Source organism: Saccostrea echinata, unplaced genomic scaffold (assembly GCF_033153115.1).
Source record: "Saccostrea echinata isolate AGI-Se365-2 ecotype Australia unplaced genomic scaffold, CSIRO_AGI_Sech_v1 ptg000060l, whole genome shotgun sequence".
In the NCBI taxonomy this organism is placed as follows: domain Eukaryota; kingdom Metazoa; phylum Mollusca; class Bivalvia; order Ostreida; family Ostreidae; genus Saccostrea; species Saccostrea echinata.
In genome coordinates, this window is record NW_026889809.1 from 5485590 (window position 1) to 5502433 (window position 16844).

Consider the following 16844-nt stretch of genomic DNA (forward strand, 5'->3'; position numbering starts at 1 on the left):
TCATTTTTACTAAGATCGGATCAAATGTTGCAGGTGTGTTATAATTTGAAATACAATGGTTGGACAAGACAGTGGCACGGTGAGCACAAGGTACCGTATGCGTATCACGGTACCCAGTGGATTGGATATGACGACACAGAGAGTTTCCAAGTAAAGGTAAGCTTAAAGGGGAGAAGTGTCTAGGCCTAAGCTCCGATACAGTTACACAGCTTGCAATCCCACTGATGAATCTGGTCTGTCTAGACTATAATTTTCACTCGTTCTCTCGTTGAAAGGTTGACTACATCAAGTCCAAAGGACTGGGTGGCGGTATGGTTTGGTCTCTTGATCAAGACGATTTCAGCAACAGCTGTGGCGATGGGGCGTATCCTCTGATGAACTTATTGCGAAGTGAGCTGTCTGGATCACCTGTAGCTTCCACTCCTTTGCCACCATCATTGCATTCCTCCTCTCAAACTGTGCCATCCTCCTCCACTAGATTACCTACCACCATTCCCAGCACTGCAGTGTCGGGATACAAACGAGTATGTTACTTCACCAACTGGGCACAATACAGAACTGCTCCTATGACCTTCAAAGCGGATGATGTGGATCCTTTCCTCTGCACTCATATCATGTACGCTTTCGGTAAAGTCGTGGGCAACACAATCGATGCTTATGAGTGGAACGACAAGGGCACCGGTGGTAAGTAACACGTCACCTAGGCCATTGTAGGTAGAATATAGATCATTTTTGGTAACGTGTCAGGTATTCAAGCTCTCGAGGCGACAAAAAAAACACTGGTGCCTTGCTTGGATTCGTTTGTACTCACATGTTGGACTATTCTCAATGCAGGCCAATACGAGAAGATAATGAACCTGCGATCCGTGAACCCAGACCTCAAGATCCTGCTGGCCATAGGTGGATGGACTCACGGCACCGCGCCCTTCACTGCCGTGGTAGATGACCCCAATGACATGGCAGCTTTTGCAAACAACGCCTTGGCCTACTTAAAAACTTACGGATTCGACGGTCTGGATCTGGACTGGGAGTATCCGGGTGGTAATGGAAGCCCTCCAGAGGACAAACAGCGTTTCACGTCTTTTGTGCAGGTCAGTATAACAAAAACTTCCGTTCCAGGGCAGCTGTATCAAGTCCACAGATCTTGCCACAAGGCTCCCACTATGTCTGTCTTCTCTTTCAGAAACTTCGCCAAGTGTTTGACGCTGATGGTGTAGCCAACAACCGCGCGCCTCTGTTACTGACGGCAGCTGTTGCAGCTGGCAAAAGTACAATCGACAAAGCCTATGAAATTGACCTCATCTCCAAGTAAGTTGCATTCTGGCTGTGCCGGGTGCCTGATTTGCCAAGTGCACTCATGAGTTATTTTATTTCTTCTTCTGTATTTCAGAGAGCTAGATTTCATCAACCTAATGAGCTACGATCTTCATGGAAGCTGGGAAGCAACCACCGGACATCACAGTGCGCTATTTGGCCGTGCCGGTGAAGTTGGAACTGCTGCATATATGAATGTGGTAGGTTTGTCAGTTCGGGTATGATTTCCTCGCTAATAGATCTTTTGAATGTACTTGCCTTGCATCTTTCATTCATTATTTGCGCAGGATTACGCGGTGAACTACTGGATTAATCTCGGTGCACCTCCAGAAAAACTGGTTTTGGGAATGGGTTTGTATGGCAGATCCTTCACCCTCTCTAGTTCCAGTAATACAGGAGTAGGAGCGCCCGCCGTAGGAGCAGGAGCGGCTGGAACGTATACTGGAGAAGCAGGGTTGTTGGCCTATTACGAGGCATGTAACGTTTTCCAGTCATTTCAATTAAGAAGTCACTTTTGCTGATCTAACAATTTGAACTCGAATGATTATAGCATTCGAAAAAAAAAAGAAGAGTACTCATCATTTTTACTAAGATCGGATCAAATGTTGCAGGTGTGTTATAATTTGAAATACAATGGTTGGACAAGACAGTGGCACGGTGAGCACAAGGTACCGTATGCGTATCACGGTACCCAGTGGATTGGATATGACGACACAGAGAGTTTCCAAGTAAAGGTAAGCTTAAAGGGGAGAAGTGTCTAGGCCTAAGCTCCGATACAGTTACACAGCTTGCAATCCCACTGATGAATCTGGTCTGTCTAGACTATAATTTTCACTCGTCCTCTCGTTGATAGGTTGACTACATCAAGTCCAAAGGACTGGGTGGCGGTATGGTTTGGTCTCTTGATCAAGACGATTTCAGCAACAGCTGTGGCGATGGGGCGTATCCTCTGATGAACTTATTGCGAAGTGAGCTGTCTGGATCACCTGTAGCTTCCACTCCTTTGCCACCATCATTGCATTCCTCCTCTCAAACTGTGCCATCCTCCTCCACTAGATTACCTACCACCATTCCCAGCACTGCAGTGTCGGGATACAAACGAGTATGTTACTTCACCAACTGGGCACAATACAGAACTGCTCCTATGACCTTCAAAGCGGATGATGTGGATCCTTTCCTCTGCACTCATATCATGTACGCTTTCGGTAAAGTCGTGGGCAACACAATCGATGCTTATGAGTGGAACGACAAGGGCACCGGTGGTAAGTAACACGTCACCTAGGCCATTGTAGGTAGAATATAGATCATTTTCGGTAACGTGTCAGGTATTCAAGCTCTCGAGGCGACAAAAAAAACACTGGTGCCTTGCTTGGATTCGTTTGTACTCACATGTTGGACTATTCTCAATGCAGGCCAATACGAGAAGATAATGAACCTGCGATCCGTGAACCCAGACCTCAAGATCCTGCTGGCCATAGGTGGATGGACTCACGGCACCGCGCCCTTCACTGCCGTGGTAGATGACCCCAATGACATGGCAGCTTTTGCAAACAACGCCTTGGCCTACTTAAAAACTTACGGATTCGACGGTCTGGATCTGGACTGGGAGTATCCGGGTGGTAATGGAAGCCCTCCAGAGGACAAACAGCGTTTCACGTCTTTTGTGCAGGTCAGTATAACAAAAACTTCCGTTCCAGGGCAGCTGTATCAAGTCCACAGATCTTGCCACAAGGCTCCCACTATGTCTGTCTTCTCTTTCAGAAACTTCGCCAAGTGTTTGACGCTGATGGTGTAGCCAACAACCGCGCGCCTCTGTTACTGACGGCAGCTGTTGCAGCTGGCAAAAGTACAATCGACAAAGCCTATGAAATTGACCTCATCTCCAAGTAAGTTGCATTCTGGCTGTGCCGGGTGCCTGATTTGCCAAGTGCACTCATGAGTTATTTTATTTCTTCTTCTGTATTTCAGAGAGCTAGATTTCATCAACCTAATGAGCTACGATCTTCATGGAAGCTGGGAAGCAACCACCGGACATCACAGTGCGCTATTTGGCCGTGCCGGTGAAGTTGGAACTGCTGCATATATGAATGTGGTAGGTTTGTCAGTTCGGGTATGATTTCCTCGCTAATAGATCTTTTGAATGTACTTGCCTCGCATCTTTCATTCATTATTTGCGCAGGATTACGCGGTGAACTACTGGATTAATCTCGGTGCACCTCCAGAAAAACTGGTTTTGGGAATGGGTTTGTATGGCAGATCCTTCACCCTCTCTAGTTCCAGTAATACAGGAGTAGGAGCGCCCGCCGTAGGAGCAGGAGCGGCTGGAACGTATACTGGAGAAGCAGGGTTGTTGGCCTATTACGAGGCATGTAACGTTTTCCAGTCATTTCAATTAAGAAGTCACTTTTGCTGATCTAACAATTTGAACTCGAATGATTATAGCATTCGAAAAAAAAAAGAAGAGTACTCATCATTTTTACTAAGATCGGATCAAATGTTGCAGGTGTGTTATAATTTGAAATACAATGGTTGGACAAGACAGTGGCACGGTGAGCACAAGGTACCGTATGCGTATCACGGTACCCAGTGGATTGGATATGACGACACAGAGAGTTTCCAAGTAAAGGTAAGCTTAAAGGGGAGAAGTGTCTAGGCCTAAGCTCCGATACAGTTACACAGCTTGCAATCCCACTGATGAATCTGGTCTGTCTAGACTATAATTTTCACTCGTCCTCTCGTTGATAGGTTGACTACATCAAGTCCAAAGGACTGGGTGGCGGTATGGTTTGGTCTCTTGATCAAGACGATTTCAGCAACAGCTGTGGCGATGGGGCGTATCCTCTGATGAACTTATTGCGAAGTGAGCTGTCTGGATCACCTGTAGCTTCCACTCCTTTGCCACCATCATTGCATTCCTCCTCTCAAACTGTGCCATCCTCCTCCACTAGATTACCTACCACCATTCCCAGCACTGCAGTGTCGGGATACAAACGAGTATGTTACTTCACCAACTGGGCACAATACAGAACTGCTCCTATGACCTTCAAAGCGGATGATGTGGATCCTTTCCTCTGCACTCATATCATGTACGCTTTCGGTAAAGTCGTGGGCAACACAATCGATGCTTATGAGTGGAACGACAAGGGCACCGGTGGTAAGTAACACGTCACCTAGGCCATTGTAGGTAGAATATAGATCATTTTCGGTAACGTGTCAGGTATTCAAGCTCTCGAGGCGACAAAAAAAACACTGGTGCCTTGCTTGGATTCGTTTGTACTCACATGTTGGACTATTCTCAATGCAGGCCAATACGAGAAGATAATGAACCTGCGATCCGTGAACCCAGACCTCAAGATCCTGCTGGCCATAGGTGGATGGACTCACGGCACCGCGCCCTTCACTGCCGTGGTAGATGACCCCAATGACATGGCAGCTTTTGCAAACAACGCCTTGGCCTACTTAAAAACTTACGGATTCGACGGTCTGGATCTGGACTGGGAGTATCCGGGTGGTAATGGAAGCCCTCCAGAGGACAAACAGCGTTTCACGTCTTTTGTGCAGGTCAGTATAACAAAAACTTCCGTTCCAGGGCAGCTGTATCAAGTCCACAGATCTTGCCACAAGGCTCCCACTATGTCTGTCTTCTCTTTCAGAAACTTCGCCAAGTGTTTGACGCTGATGGTGTAGCCAACAACCGCGCGCCTCTGTTACTGACGGCAGCTGTTGCAGCTGGCAAAAGTACAATCGACAAAGCCTATGAAATTGACCTCATCTCCAAGTAAGTTGCATTCTGGCTGTGCCGGGTGCCTGATTTGCCAAGTGCACTCATGAGTTATTTTATTTCTTCTTCTGTATTTCAGAGAGCTAGATTTCATCAACCTAATGAGCTACGATCTTCATGGAAGCTGGGAAGCAACCACCGGACATCACAGTGCGCTATTTGGCCGTGCCGGTGAAGTTGGAACTGCTGCATATATGAATGTGGTAGGTTTGTCAGTTCGGGTATGATTTCCTCGCTAATAGATCTTTTGAATGTACTTGCCTCGCATCTTTCATTCATTATTTGCGCAGGATTACGCGGTGAACTACTGGATTAATCTCGGTGCACCTCCAGAAAAACTGGTTTTGGGAATGGGTTTGTATGGCAGATCCTTCACCCTCTCTAGTTCCAGTAATACAGGAGTAGGAGCGCCCGCCGTAGGAGCAGGAGCGGCTGGAACGTATACTGGAGAAGCAGGGTTGTTGGCCTATTACGAGGCATGTAACGTTTTCCAGTCATTTCAATTAAGAAGTCACTTTTGCTGATCTAACAATTTGAACTCGAATGATTATAGCATTCGAAAAAAAAAAGAAGAGTACTCATCATTTTTACTAAGATCGGATCAAATGTTGCAGGTGTGTTATAATTTGAAATACAATGGTTGGACAAGACAGTGGCACGGTGAGCACAAGGTACCGTATGCGTATCACGGTACCCAGTGGATTGGATATGACGACACAGAGAGTTTCCAAGTAAAGGTAAGCTTAAAGGGGAGAAGTGTCTAGGCCTAAGCTCCGATACAGTTACACAGCTTGCAATCCCACTGATGAATCTGGTCTGTCTAGACTATAATTTTCACTCGTCCTCTCGTTGATAGGTTGACTACATCAAGTCCAAAGGACTGGGTGGCGGTATGGTTTGGTCTCTTGATCAAGACGATTTCAGCAACAGCTGTGGCGATGGGGCGTATCCTCTGATGAACTTATTGCGAAGTGAGCTGTCTGGATCACCTGTAGCTTCCACTCCTTTGCCACCATCATTGCATTCCTCCTCTCAAACTGTGCCATCCTCCTCCACTAGATTACCTACCACCATTCCCAGCACTGCAGTGTCGGGATACAAACGAGTATGTTACTTCACCAACTGGGCACAATACAGAACTGCTCCTATGACCTTCAAAGCGGATGATGTGGATCCTTTCCTCTGCACTCATATCATGTACGCTTTCGGTAAAGTCGTGGGCAACACAATCGATGCTTATGAGTGGAACGACAAGGGCACCGGTGGTAAGTAACACGTCACCTAGGCCATTGTAGGTAGAATATAGATCATTTTCGGTAACGTGTCAGGTATTCAAGCTCTCGAGGCGACAAAAAAAACACTGGTGCCTTGCTTGGATTCGTTTGTACTCACATGTTGGACTATTCTCAATGCAGGCCAATACGAGAAGATAATGAACCTGCGATCCGTGAACCCAGACCTCAAGATCCTGCTGGCCATAGGTGGATGGACTCACGGCACCGCGCCCTTCACTGCCGTGGTAGATGACCCCAATGACATGGCAGCTTTTGCAAACAACGCCTTGGCCTACTTAAAAACTTACGGATTCGACGGTCTGGATCTGGACTGGGAGTATCCGGGTGGTAATGGAAGCCCTCCAGAGGACAAACAGCGTTTCACGTCTTTTGTGCAGGTCAGTATAACAAAAACTTCCGTTCCAGGGCAGCTGTATCAATTCCACAGATCTTGCCACAAGGCTCCCACTATGTCTGTCTTCTCTTTCAGAAACTTCGCCAAGTGTTTGACGCTGATGGTGTAGCCAACAACCGCGCGCCTCTGTTACTGACGGCAGCTGTTGCAGCTGGCAAAAGTACAATCGACAAAGCCTATGAAATTGACCTCATCTCCAAGTAAGTTGCATTCTGGCTGTGCCGGGTGCCTGATTTGCCAAGTGCACTCATGAGTTATTTTATTTCTTCTTCTGTATTTCAGAGAGCTAGATTTCATCAACCTAATGAGCTACGATCTTCATGGAAGCTGGGAAGCAACCACCGGACATCACAGTGCGCTATTTGGCCGTGCCGGTGAAGTTGGAACTGCTGCATATATGAATGTGGTAGGTTTGTCAGTTCGGGTATGATTTCCTCGCTAATAGATCTTTTGAATGTACTTGCCTCGCATCTTTCATTCATTATTTGCGCAGGATTACGCGGTGAACTACTGGATTAATCTCGGTGCACCTCCAGAAAAACTGGTTTTGGGAATGGGTTTGTATGGCAGATCCTTCACCCTCTCTAGTTCCAGTAATACAGGAGTAGGAGCGCCCGCCGTAGGAGCAGGAGCGGCTGGAACGTATACTGGAGAAGCAGGGTTGTTGGCCTATTACGAGGCATGTAACGTTTTCCAGTCATTTCAATTAAGAAGTCACTTTTGCTGATCTAACAATTTGAACTCGAATGATTATAGCATTCGAAAAAAAAAAAGAAGAGTACTCATCATTTTTACTAAGATCGGATCAAATGTTGCAGGTGTGTTATAATTTGAAATACAATGGTTGGACAAGACAGTGGCACGGTGAGCACAAGGTACCGTATGCGTATCACGGTACCCAGTGGATTGGATATGACGACACAGAGAGTTTCCAAGTAAAGGTAAGCTTAAAGGGGAGAAGTGTCTAGGCCTAAGCTCCGATACAGTTACACAGCTTGCAATCCCACTGATGAATCTGGTCTGTCTAGACTATAATTTTCACTCGTCCTCTCGTTGATAGGTTGACTACATCAAGTCCAAAGGACTGGGTGGCGGTATGGTTTGGTCTCTTGATCAAGACGATTTCAGCAACAGCTGTGGCGATGGGGCGTATCCTCTGATGAACTTATTGCGAAGTGAGCTGTCTGGATCACCTGTAGCTTCCACTCCTTTGCCACCATCATTGCATTCCTCCTCTCAAACTGTGCCATCCTCCTCCACTAGATTACCTACCACCATTCCCAGCACTGCAGTGTCGGGATACAAACGAGTATGTTACTTCACCAACTGGGCACAATACAGAACTGCTCCTATGACCTTCAAAGCGGATGATGTGGATCCTTTCCTCTGCACTCATATCATGTACGCTTTCGGTAAAGTCGTGGGCAACACAATCGATGCTTATGAGTGGAACGACAAGGGCACCGGTGGTAAGTAACACGTCACCTAGGCCATTGTAGGTAGAATATAGATCATTTTCGGTAACGTGTCAGGTATTCAAGCTCTCGAGGCGACAAAAAAAACACTGGTGCCTTGCTTGGATTCGTTTGTACTCACATGTTGGACTATTCTCAATGCAGGCCAATACGAGAAGATAATGAACCTGCGATCCGTGAACCCAGACCTCAAGATCCTGCTGGCCATAGGTGGATGGACTCACGGCACCGCGCCCTTCACTGCCGTGGTAGATGACCCCAATGACATGGCAGCTTTTGCAAACAACGCCTTGGCCTACTTAAAAACTTACGGATTCGACGGTCTGGATCTGGACTGGGAGTATCCGGGTGGTAATGGAAGCCCTCCAGAGGACAAACAGCGTTTCACGTCTTTTGTGCAGGTCAGTATAACAAAAACTTCCGTTCCAGGGCAGCTGTATCAAGTCCACAGATCTTGCCACAAGGCTCCCACTATGTCTGTCTTCTCTTTCAGAAACTTCGCCAAGTGTTTGACGCTGATGGTGTAGCCAACAACCGCGCGCCTCTGTTACTGACGGCAGCTGTTGCAGCTGGCAAAAGTACAATCGACAAAGCCTATGAAATTGACCTCATCTCCAAGTAAGTTGCATTCTGGCTGTGCCGGGTGCCTGATTTGCCAAGTGCACTCATGAGTTATTTTATTTCTTCTTCTGTATTTCAGAGAGCTAGATTTCATCAACCTAATGAGCTACGATCTTCATGGAAGCTGGGAAGCAACCACCGGACATCACAGTGCGCTATTTGGCCGTGCCGGTGAAGTTGGAACTGCTGCATATATGAATGTGGTAGGTTTGTCAGTTCGGGTATGATTTCCTCGCTAATAGATCTTTTGAATGTACTTGCCTCGCATCTTTCATTCAATATTTGCGCAGGATTACGCGGTGAACTACTGGATTAATCTCGGTGCACCTCCAGAAAAACTGGTTTTGGGAATGGGTTTGTATGGCAGATCCTTCACCCTCTCTAGTTCCAGTAATACAGGAGTAGGAGCGCCCGCCGTAGGAGCAGGAGCGGCTGGAACGTATACTGGAGAAGCAGGGTTGTTGGCCTATTACGAGGCATGTAACGTTTTCCAGTCATTTCAATTAAGAAGTCACTTTTGCTGATCTAACAATTTGAACTCGAATGATTATAGCATTCGAAAAAAAAAAGAAGAGTACTCATCATTTTTACTAAGATCGGATCAAATGTTGCAGGTGTGTTATAATTTGAAATACAATGGTTGGACAAGACAGTGGCACGGTGAGCACAAGGTACCGTATGCGTATCACGGTACCCAGTGGATTGGATATGACGACACAGAGAGTTTCCAAGTAAAGGTAAGCTTAAAGGGGAGAAGTGTCTAGGCCTAAGCTCCGATACAGTTACACAGCTTGCAATCCCACTGATGAATCTGGTCTGTCTAGACTATAATTTTCACTCGTCCTCTCGTTGATAGGTTGACTACATCAAGTCCAAAGGACTGGGTGGCGGTATGGTTTGGTCTCTTGATCAAGACGATTTCAGCAACAGCTGTGGCGATGGGGCGTATCCTCTGATGAACTTATTGCGAAGTGAGCTGTCTGGATCATCTGTAGTATCTTCAATGATACCTTCAACAAACTCTTCGTCTAAAGTCTTTACTTCATCTCTTCCTCCACAAGATTCAACCGTTGGAACAACTGGATCTTCTAGTTCAAACTATTATGTATCCACAGATATCCAAGTAAACAGTGAGGGGACAACGCAGTCCCACACAGTTTCAACAGAGATTGTTTATACAACGAAATCGGCTATCTGTGGAGGTAATCGTTATGACTTCTGCTCTTATAAGATATAAAAAAAATTCAGAAAAGCATACTGTGTAGATAATATTCAAAGAAATTTTTACAGCACCAAAGTCATGTGTAGATGGTCAATTTTATGAGGACAGCTGTGACATTCGCAAGTACTACCAGTGTTCGTCTGGTGTTGCATGGCACTACGAGTGTGCTACTGGAACAGTGTGGGATAAACGAATCCAAAATTGTAACTGGGATTACCTCGTCCTTACTTCGTCTGCACCCTGTGGCTGTGGTCGTAAGTTCAATCATGATGCATATTTTTACTCGTTTATCCAACATGTTTCGAATTTTCTCGACGAAAAAGTATATGTCAATGGTATATATTTAACAGTTTGTCTTCTAAATTTCAGCTCCATCAGATTGTATTCATGGAAAGTTTTATGAAGACAAATGCGATATGAAACTTTACTACCAATGTGCACATGGTATTCCTTATCCATATGAATGCCATCCTGGAACTCTTTGGGATGTAACAATTACTAATTGTAATTGGGAGTATGCAGTAGCCAGCAGAACACTCCCGACTGGATCAGATTGCAGCAGTTATGGTACAACTCATTTACCTGGTCAGCAGACTACTGTTCCATCTACACAGACCCAAAAGCAAATTTCTGAAAAGACTTCCCAGCACACAGAACATTCAACTTCTGATTCCACGAATAGAGATTTCTCAACTGTGAAAGTCTCCACTTCCTCAAGCACACACACACCGTCTGCTGATCAAACTATAGCCAAAACTCAATCAACCGAAATACCTCCTGCCTCTCAGTCATACACATCCGTAACACTTGTGTCAACAAGCCAGGTTACTACACTCCAGTCAAGCATATTCACTAAGCAACCCATTGTTTCTTCGACCTTTTTATCTACATCTTCCCCAAAAAGTGAAACTCAAACTAAGGAACAATCCAGGACTTCGTCTCTCTTTACTACAACAGATGGTCCTGTATCACTATCCCGGCAACAAACAACATCATTCCGTACTGTCCCCACTGATCAGACACAAACCCGTCAACAAGCTACAACGCCTTCCTATATTGCCACTACAGGCCGCACATCATCAAAAATTCAGCACCAAACAACTACGGATCTCACTTCGTTACAAACTCACCAAAATACAGCAACTTTGTCATCTGTTACCACAACAGATGGCACACGAACAAGCCATCAGCAGACATCAATGTTGCCCAATGTTGCTTCTACAAATGGCTCAGTATCTCAAGTAGAAAAACAGATAACATCATCCCCTGTTGCAACAACAAATGGCGCACTTTCTCAAGTTCAACAACAGACAACAACATCGCACCATACTGTCACCACGAATGACTCAATATCACAGGCTCAACAACAGTCTACCGCACAAACCCAAACGACAACCGCTTGTGGACGTGAGTTATACTCTAGGAAATATTACCCGTTTTTATTTTCGACCAAACATATTTGAAACGCTCAGTCCTTTAAAAAAATGAATTTTTCACAATAAATTAATGCAACTTTTTAAAATAAAGTGAGTATTATTAAATTTAACAACCAAAGAAGGGTTGTTGAATTTTCAACGCATCCAGTATACTTTTTAATGTACATTTACTCATTATTACCCTTTATTTTCAGCTCCTGACACTTGTCCATTTCCGGCTTGGGATTCTGGAAGCACAACTATGACGTCACACTATCTTCTAATTCCTTTAGGAGTTCTATTAGCATTTATTTTCTCATATTTATAGTTGTTTAATTGCTTTTCAAAGCTTGACGTGTCTATCACGACGCAGAACCACAATTACATAGACATGTGCTTAGTAAATTCTTTTATTAACTGTCACTGGTGCTTGAGGACAGGACCCCCCCCCCCCCCCAACTATAGACCCCGGGCCTTTTCGACTATTTTCTCATAACTTATCTTTCAATGACATATTTGTGATATAATCTATACCAACAATTGGAAAATTACCTAAAGCAAACATTTTATAAAATCCACCCAACTCTCTCTATATAAATCAACTTATATATATAGAGAAGGGTAGTAATTTTTATGAAATGTTTGTTTCAGCCAATTTTTCGAATTGATAATATAGATTATATCACAAATGTGTCATCTATATATAATTTATCAGAAAAAAAGTCGAACAGGCCCGGGGGTCTTTATGGGGGAGGGGGGGGGGATCCTGTCCTCAAGCACCTGTGTTAACTGTCTGTGATATTAGTTATTCAAAAATAAAATAATATTTAATACTTGATTCATAATCCTTCTTTATTATAACGTTAAATCACATTATAAATATTCTCTTAAGAATAGAACATGTTTGACCAATTGTTAAGAAAAATGCTTTCAACAAAATGTATAACAATTTGTTTCATAAGTCAAAGTGCGCAAATAATTTCATCACTTATCAAAGACGTGTTTGTGACAGTTTTGCTTCGAAATAATCATAAAAGAATTTTATCTACATTTATTTATATTTTTTAATAATGAATCTGAATTCGTGCCATTTTTTGAAATTATTAGATGTATGATAAAAGGATTCTTTCCAATGGTGTTAAAATCAGTGGCTGATTCAAGGGGGGATCGGGAAACACATCTCCCCCGGTCTTTAATTTAATCCGTATTTTATTATGTAAAGTCAAATTACATAATTGGATTGGACATCAGGCATGGCCTATATGTCCTCTCCAAGAAGGTCAAGGTTACAAATGTTAAGAATTGACAATGGTTTACAATGATGAAATAGTTCATAACAAATTACATTACTAGTAATTTCTAATGTAAACTAGAAAAGGAAGAAATGAAAAATATAAAGAAGATGGGCGAACAAGGCGAGCGCAATGCCTATAGTGCGACAATCATGAAGGTGAAAACTTAAATCTCAATTATAACAAATTTTTCCTTGTTATTTTTAATAGCGGAATAAATTTTTGCCGAGAAAATTTTCCTCAGAAAAGTTTTGTTTATCATAATTTCATAAAATTTAATTGTGATTTTTACATATCTGAAGCTATAGGCATTCTGCGCGCCTTGTTCACCCATCTTATACACAAGAGTTATTACTTAGTATATATTCTCATTATATAATAGTCGCCCGCGTGGCGCAGTGGTTAGAGCGTCTGCTCTAGAGTCGCGGAGTAGGGAGTTGATCCTTACGTCGCGGGTTCGAATCCCACTGTGGGACGTGGAGACCGGTCCTTCGGATGAGACCGTATAAACCGAGGCCCCGTGTCGCAGTAGGTGCTGGCACGAAAAAGATCCCTCACAGCTCAATGGCCGTAAGTGCCGAGTATAGGACAAAATTTGCAGCTCTCCACCGGGAAGTGGTGGCGTCTTTATATGAGTGAAAAATTCTCGAGAGGGACGTTAAACAACATACAAACAAACAAACATTATACAATATTATGGAAAGAAAATAGAAGAGTGCAACAAACAGCAAAACTAAATAAGTAAATAAAGTGCAAAAGACACATATGGAAGGAAAAATACAAAAACAAATATTAATAATAAATAAATAATATACATATATAAATCTAAAGTTTTAATTTTTAGAAATAAGGACAAAATCAAATCTAGCCAAAAATGGTTTACTGGTAATAATGTTTTGGAAATTGTTGAACAATTTACATACTTGGGAATTATTTTCCATTATAATAATAAATTTGCAATAGCTAAATAAAATTGGAACAAGCAACGACACTGAATAAGTCTTTGATTTTTTAAAAACTTACAATTTTCAGTTTAACAACAAGTTAATGTGAGGTTGACCATTGTTTCACACAATACCTGCACAAAGGTCTACAAGTAACTGGGAATCCCTTTCCGCTTGAACACAGAAAATACACAGGCAATCAAAAATGATGACACAGGATCATTTAAAAATATTCATTACTACACACAGTTAATCTATTGTTGCAGTAATATACAATTATTGCTGTCTTTGAGGTCAATATGATGATTTTGCCACCGAAGAAGTACATTATTCACCGGAATATAAATTCCATTGAAATATGTGTGTATAATAAAACCTAATTAACAGTTACAACTTCGTATGATGAATTGGGTAGAACTTATTTTATGTACATAGAAGCCCTGTCAAGGCAAGAAAGAAAAAACAAGAGGCCCAAGGGCCTTAACGGTCACCTGAGTATAATGTAATGATCCATAGATTAAAACAAAATAAGCTGATAAATAAAGCTTTGTTTTCCAAAAGCAAGAGAAATAGGATGATCAGGGATCAGAAAAATATTAATTTAGTACTCCATAACAAATCTTAAAGTTGATCTATTTATTTGCCTGTACTTTCCCCATTTGTCACTATCCTCATGCGGACAAACAAAACAATAGTTCTAGAGCACTATTAGTTAACACAATTCACCCCCCCCCCCCCTGCACTGGCCTCTCTTGATCTTTAAAGATTATATATTGTACAAAGATATGATAATTTTGTCCCATTTTCATTTATCTATTATTTAAAAGTTTACCTGACCATTAAAAACTATGAAAGTACTTTTGTATTAAATATTATAAAATTTCTTGTATAATTCTGTTATTCAATTGACCTTTTAAGTTACATTATTTACAGTGATTAACTATTATATGTGAATAGCAAAGGGGAATAACTTCTTTCAGTAGAAATAAATAAATTGACCAAAGGGTACAGAATTTCAAACTTTGGTAAAAACATCCCTGTTTATTACAACTTTGTATACTTTATTTGCCTCCTTCATGCCCAGGAGCAGAGAAGATTTTCAAGGAAATAATCAATTTTCACTATAGATTCAATATAGCCCCACGCTAACACCAATGCCCCTGACCCAGGGGCCAAGATATTCACAATTTTGGAAGCTGCACTCTTGCTCATTATAACCATGTACATAGTATGTTTCCTTAATAACAATGGGCAAAGAACAAGATTTTCAAAGAAATAATGCATTTCTACTATATATTCAAAAGAGCCTCACCCTAACACCAAAATCCCTGACCCCGTGGCTATGTATTTTAACTTTTAAGAAAAGTTTTCCTTGCTCGTCATAACCATGCAATTAGTTTTTCTGTTAATTACCCCGGGGCAGAGAAGATTTTCAACAAAAAATTGCATTACACTATACATTTAATAGACCCCCCCCCCCAAAACATGAACCCCTGGGGCCACAAATTTCACAATTTTGGAAGAGGCATCCTTAATCAACATAAATATGCACTTAATAGAACCCCTCCCTAACACCAGAACCACTGACCCAGGGACCAAGATATACATAATTTTGAAAGAGATGTCCTTGCTCATCATAACTATATACTTCGATTATCTGCTAAATATCTAGGAGCAGAGAAGAAGATTTTAAAAGAAATAATGCACTTTCACTATGTAATCAATAGTGCCACCCCCTCCCCTCCCTCGCAGAACCCTTCACCCTGGGGCCACAAATTTCACAATTTTGGAAGAGGCACCCTTGATCATCATAACTATATATTCGGTTTATCCGCTTAATACCTAGGAGCACAGAAGAAGATTTTTAAAGAAATAATGCACTTTCACTATATAATCAATAGAGACCCCCCTTCCCGCTGAACCCTCACCCTGGGGCCACAAATTTCACAATTTTGGAAGAGGCACTATTGATCATCATAACCATTCACTTAGTTTATCTGCTTAATATACAGAGGGAGAGAATAAGATTTTTAAAGAATTTATGCATTTTCGCTATTTGATCAATAGAGCCCCACCCTAACACCAGAACCCCTGATCCAGGGGCCAAGATATTCACAATTTTGGAAGATGTGACCTTGCTCATAATAACTATATACTTGGTTTATCTGCTAAATACCTAGGAACACAGAAGAAGATTTTTTTAAAGAAATAATGCACTTTCACAATATAATGAATAGAACCCTCCGTCCCACAGAACCCCTCACCCTGGGGCCACAAATTTCACATTGATCATCATTACCATATACCTAGTTTATCTTCTTTATATACAGTGGGAGAGAAGAAGGTTTTTAAAGAATTTATGCATTTTCACTATATAATCAATAGAGCCCCGCCCTAACACTCGAACCCCAGACCCAAGGACCATGAAATTCATAATTTTAGAAGAGGCATCCTTCTTTATTATAACTATCGACTTAATACACCGACTTAATACCCAGGAGCAGAGAAGAAGATTTTCAAAGAAGTAATGCATTTTCACTATATTACCATTAGAGCCCCGCCCTAACACCAGAACCCCTAATCCAGGGGCCATGAAATTCACAATTTTAGAAGAGGCACCCCTCCTCATCATAACTATAATTTAGTTCATCGGCTTAATACCCAGGACCAGAGGAAAAGATTTTCAAAGAATTAATGCATTTTCACTATATTATCATTAGAGCCCCGCTCCAACACCAGTACCCCTGACCCAGGGGCCTTGAAATTCACAATTTTAAAAGAGACCCCCCCCCCTTCATCATAACTATGTACTTAGTTCGTCGGCTAAATACCCAGGAGCAGAGGAGAAGATTTTTAAAGAATTAATGCATTTTCACTATATAATCATTAGAGCCCCGCCCTAGCGCCAGAACCCCTGACCTGGGGCCATAAATTTCACAATTTTGGTAGAGGACTCAATGCTTATTACAATCATGCAAACAGTTTGACTGCTTGATGTCCAGGAGTAAAGAAGAAGATTTTTAAAGATTGCATTAATTTTAGTGGTTTGGCCCCATCCCTCAGGCCCCAGGGGGGTAGGGACCATGAAATT

General features: G+C 42.5%; 6 protein-coding genes across 6 annotated transcripts; all 6 read left to right on the plus strand.

Moving 5' to 3' along the window:
• The first annotated feature begins 37 nt into the window (after window positions 1-37).
• LOC133174970 (chitotriosidase-1-like) lies at window positions 38-1835 on the plus strand. The gene is made up of 6 exons (XM_061310062.1): window positions 38-156; window positions 276-684; window positions 835-1091; window positions 1184-1308; window positions 1391-1514; window positions 1602-1835. The coding sequence occupies exons 2-6, from the start codon at window positions 312-314 to the stop codon at window positions 1833-1835; spliced, it is 1113 nt and encodes a 370-aa protein (XP_061166046.1). The 5' UTR covers window positions 38-156; window positions 276-311.
• Window positions 1836-1929: 94 nt separating this feature from the next.
• LOC133174971 (chitotriosidase-1-like) lies at window positions 1930-3727 on the plus strand. Its single transcript, XM_061310063.1, has 6 exons — window positions 1930-2048; window positions 2168-2576; window positions 2727-2983; window positions 3076-3200; window positions 3283-3406; window positions 3494-3727. Exons 2-6 carry the CDS (start codon window positions 2204-2206, stop codon window positions 3725-3727), a joined length of 1113 nt encoding a protein of 370 aa, XP_061166047.1. The 5' UTR covers window positions 1930-2048; window positions 2168-2203.
• Window positions 3728-3821: 94 nt separating this feature from the next.
• LOC133174972 (chitotriosidase-1-like) lies at window positions 3822-5619 on the plus strand. The gene is made up of 6 exons (XM_061310064.1): window positions 3822-3940; window positions 4060-4468; window positions 4619-4875; window positions 4968-5092; window positions 5175-5298; window positions 5386-5619. Exons 2-6 carry the CDS (start codon window positions 4096-4098, stop codon window positions 5617-5619), a joined length of 1113 nt encoding a protein of 370 aa, XP_061166048.1. The 5' UTR covers window positions 3822-3940; window positions 4060-4095.
• A 94-nt stretch (window positions 5620-5713) lies between these two features.
• Window positions 5714-7511, plus strand: LOC133174973 (chitotriosidase-1-like). The gene is made up of 6 exons (XM_061310065.1): window positions 5714-5832; window positions 5952-6360; window positions 6511-6767; window positions 6860-6984; window positions 7067-7190; window positions 7278-7511. The coding sequence occupies exons 2-6, from the start codon at window positions 5988-5990 to the stop codon at window positions 7509-7511; spliced, it is 1113 nt and encodes a 370-aa protein (XP_061166049.1). The 5' UTR covers window positions 5714-5832; window positions 5952-5987.
• Window positions 7512-7606: 95 nt separating this feature from the next.
• On the plus strand, window positions 7607-9404 carry LOC133174974 (chitotriosidase-1-like). The gene is made up of 6 exons (XM_061310066.1): window positions 7607-7725; window positions 7845-8253; window positions 8404-8660; window positions 8753-8877; window positions 8960-9083; window positions 9171-9404. The coding sequence occupies exons 2-6, from the start codon at window positions 7881-7883 to the stop codon at window positions 9402-9404; spliced, it is 1113 nt and encodes a 370-aa protein (XP_061166050.1). The 5' UTR covers window positions 7607-7725; window positions 7845-7880.
• A 479-nt stretch (window positions 9405-9883) lies between these two features.
• LOC133174975 (uncharacterized) lies at window positions 9884-11845 on the plus strand. The gene is made up of 4 exons (XM_061310067.1): window positions 9884-10082; window positions 10171-10356; window positions 10472-11509; window positions 11733-11845. Exons 1-4 carry the CDS (start codon window positions 9884-9886, stop codon window positions 11843-11845), a joined length of 1536 nt encoding a protein of 511 aa, XP_061166051.1.
• The last annotated feature ends 4999 nt before the right edge of the window (window positions 11846-16844 follow it).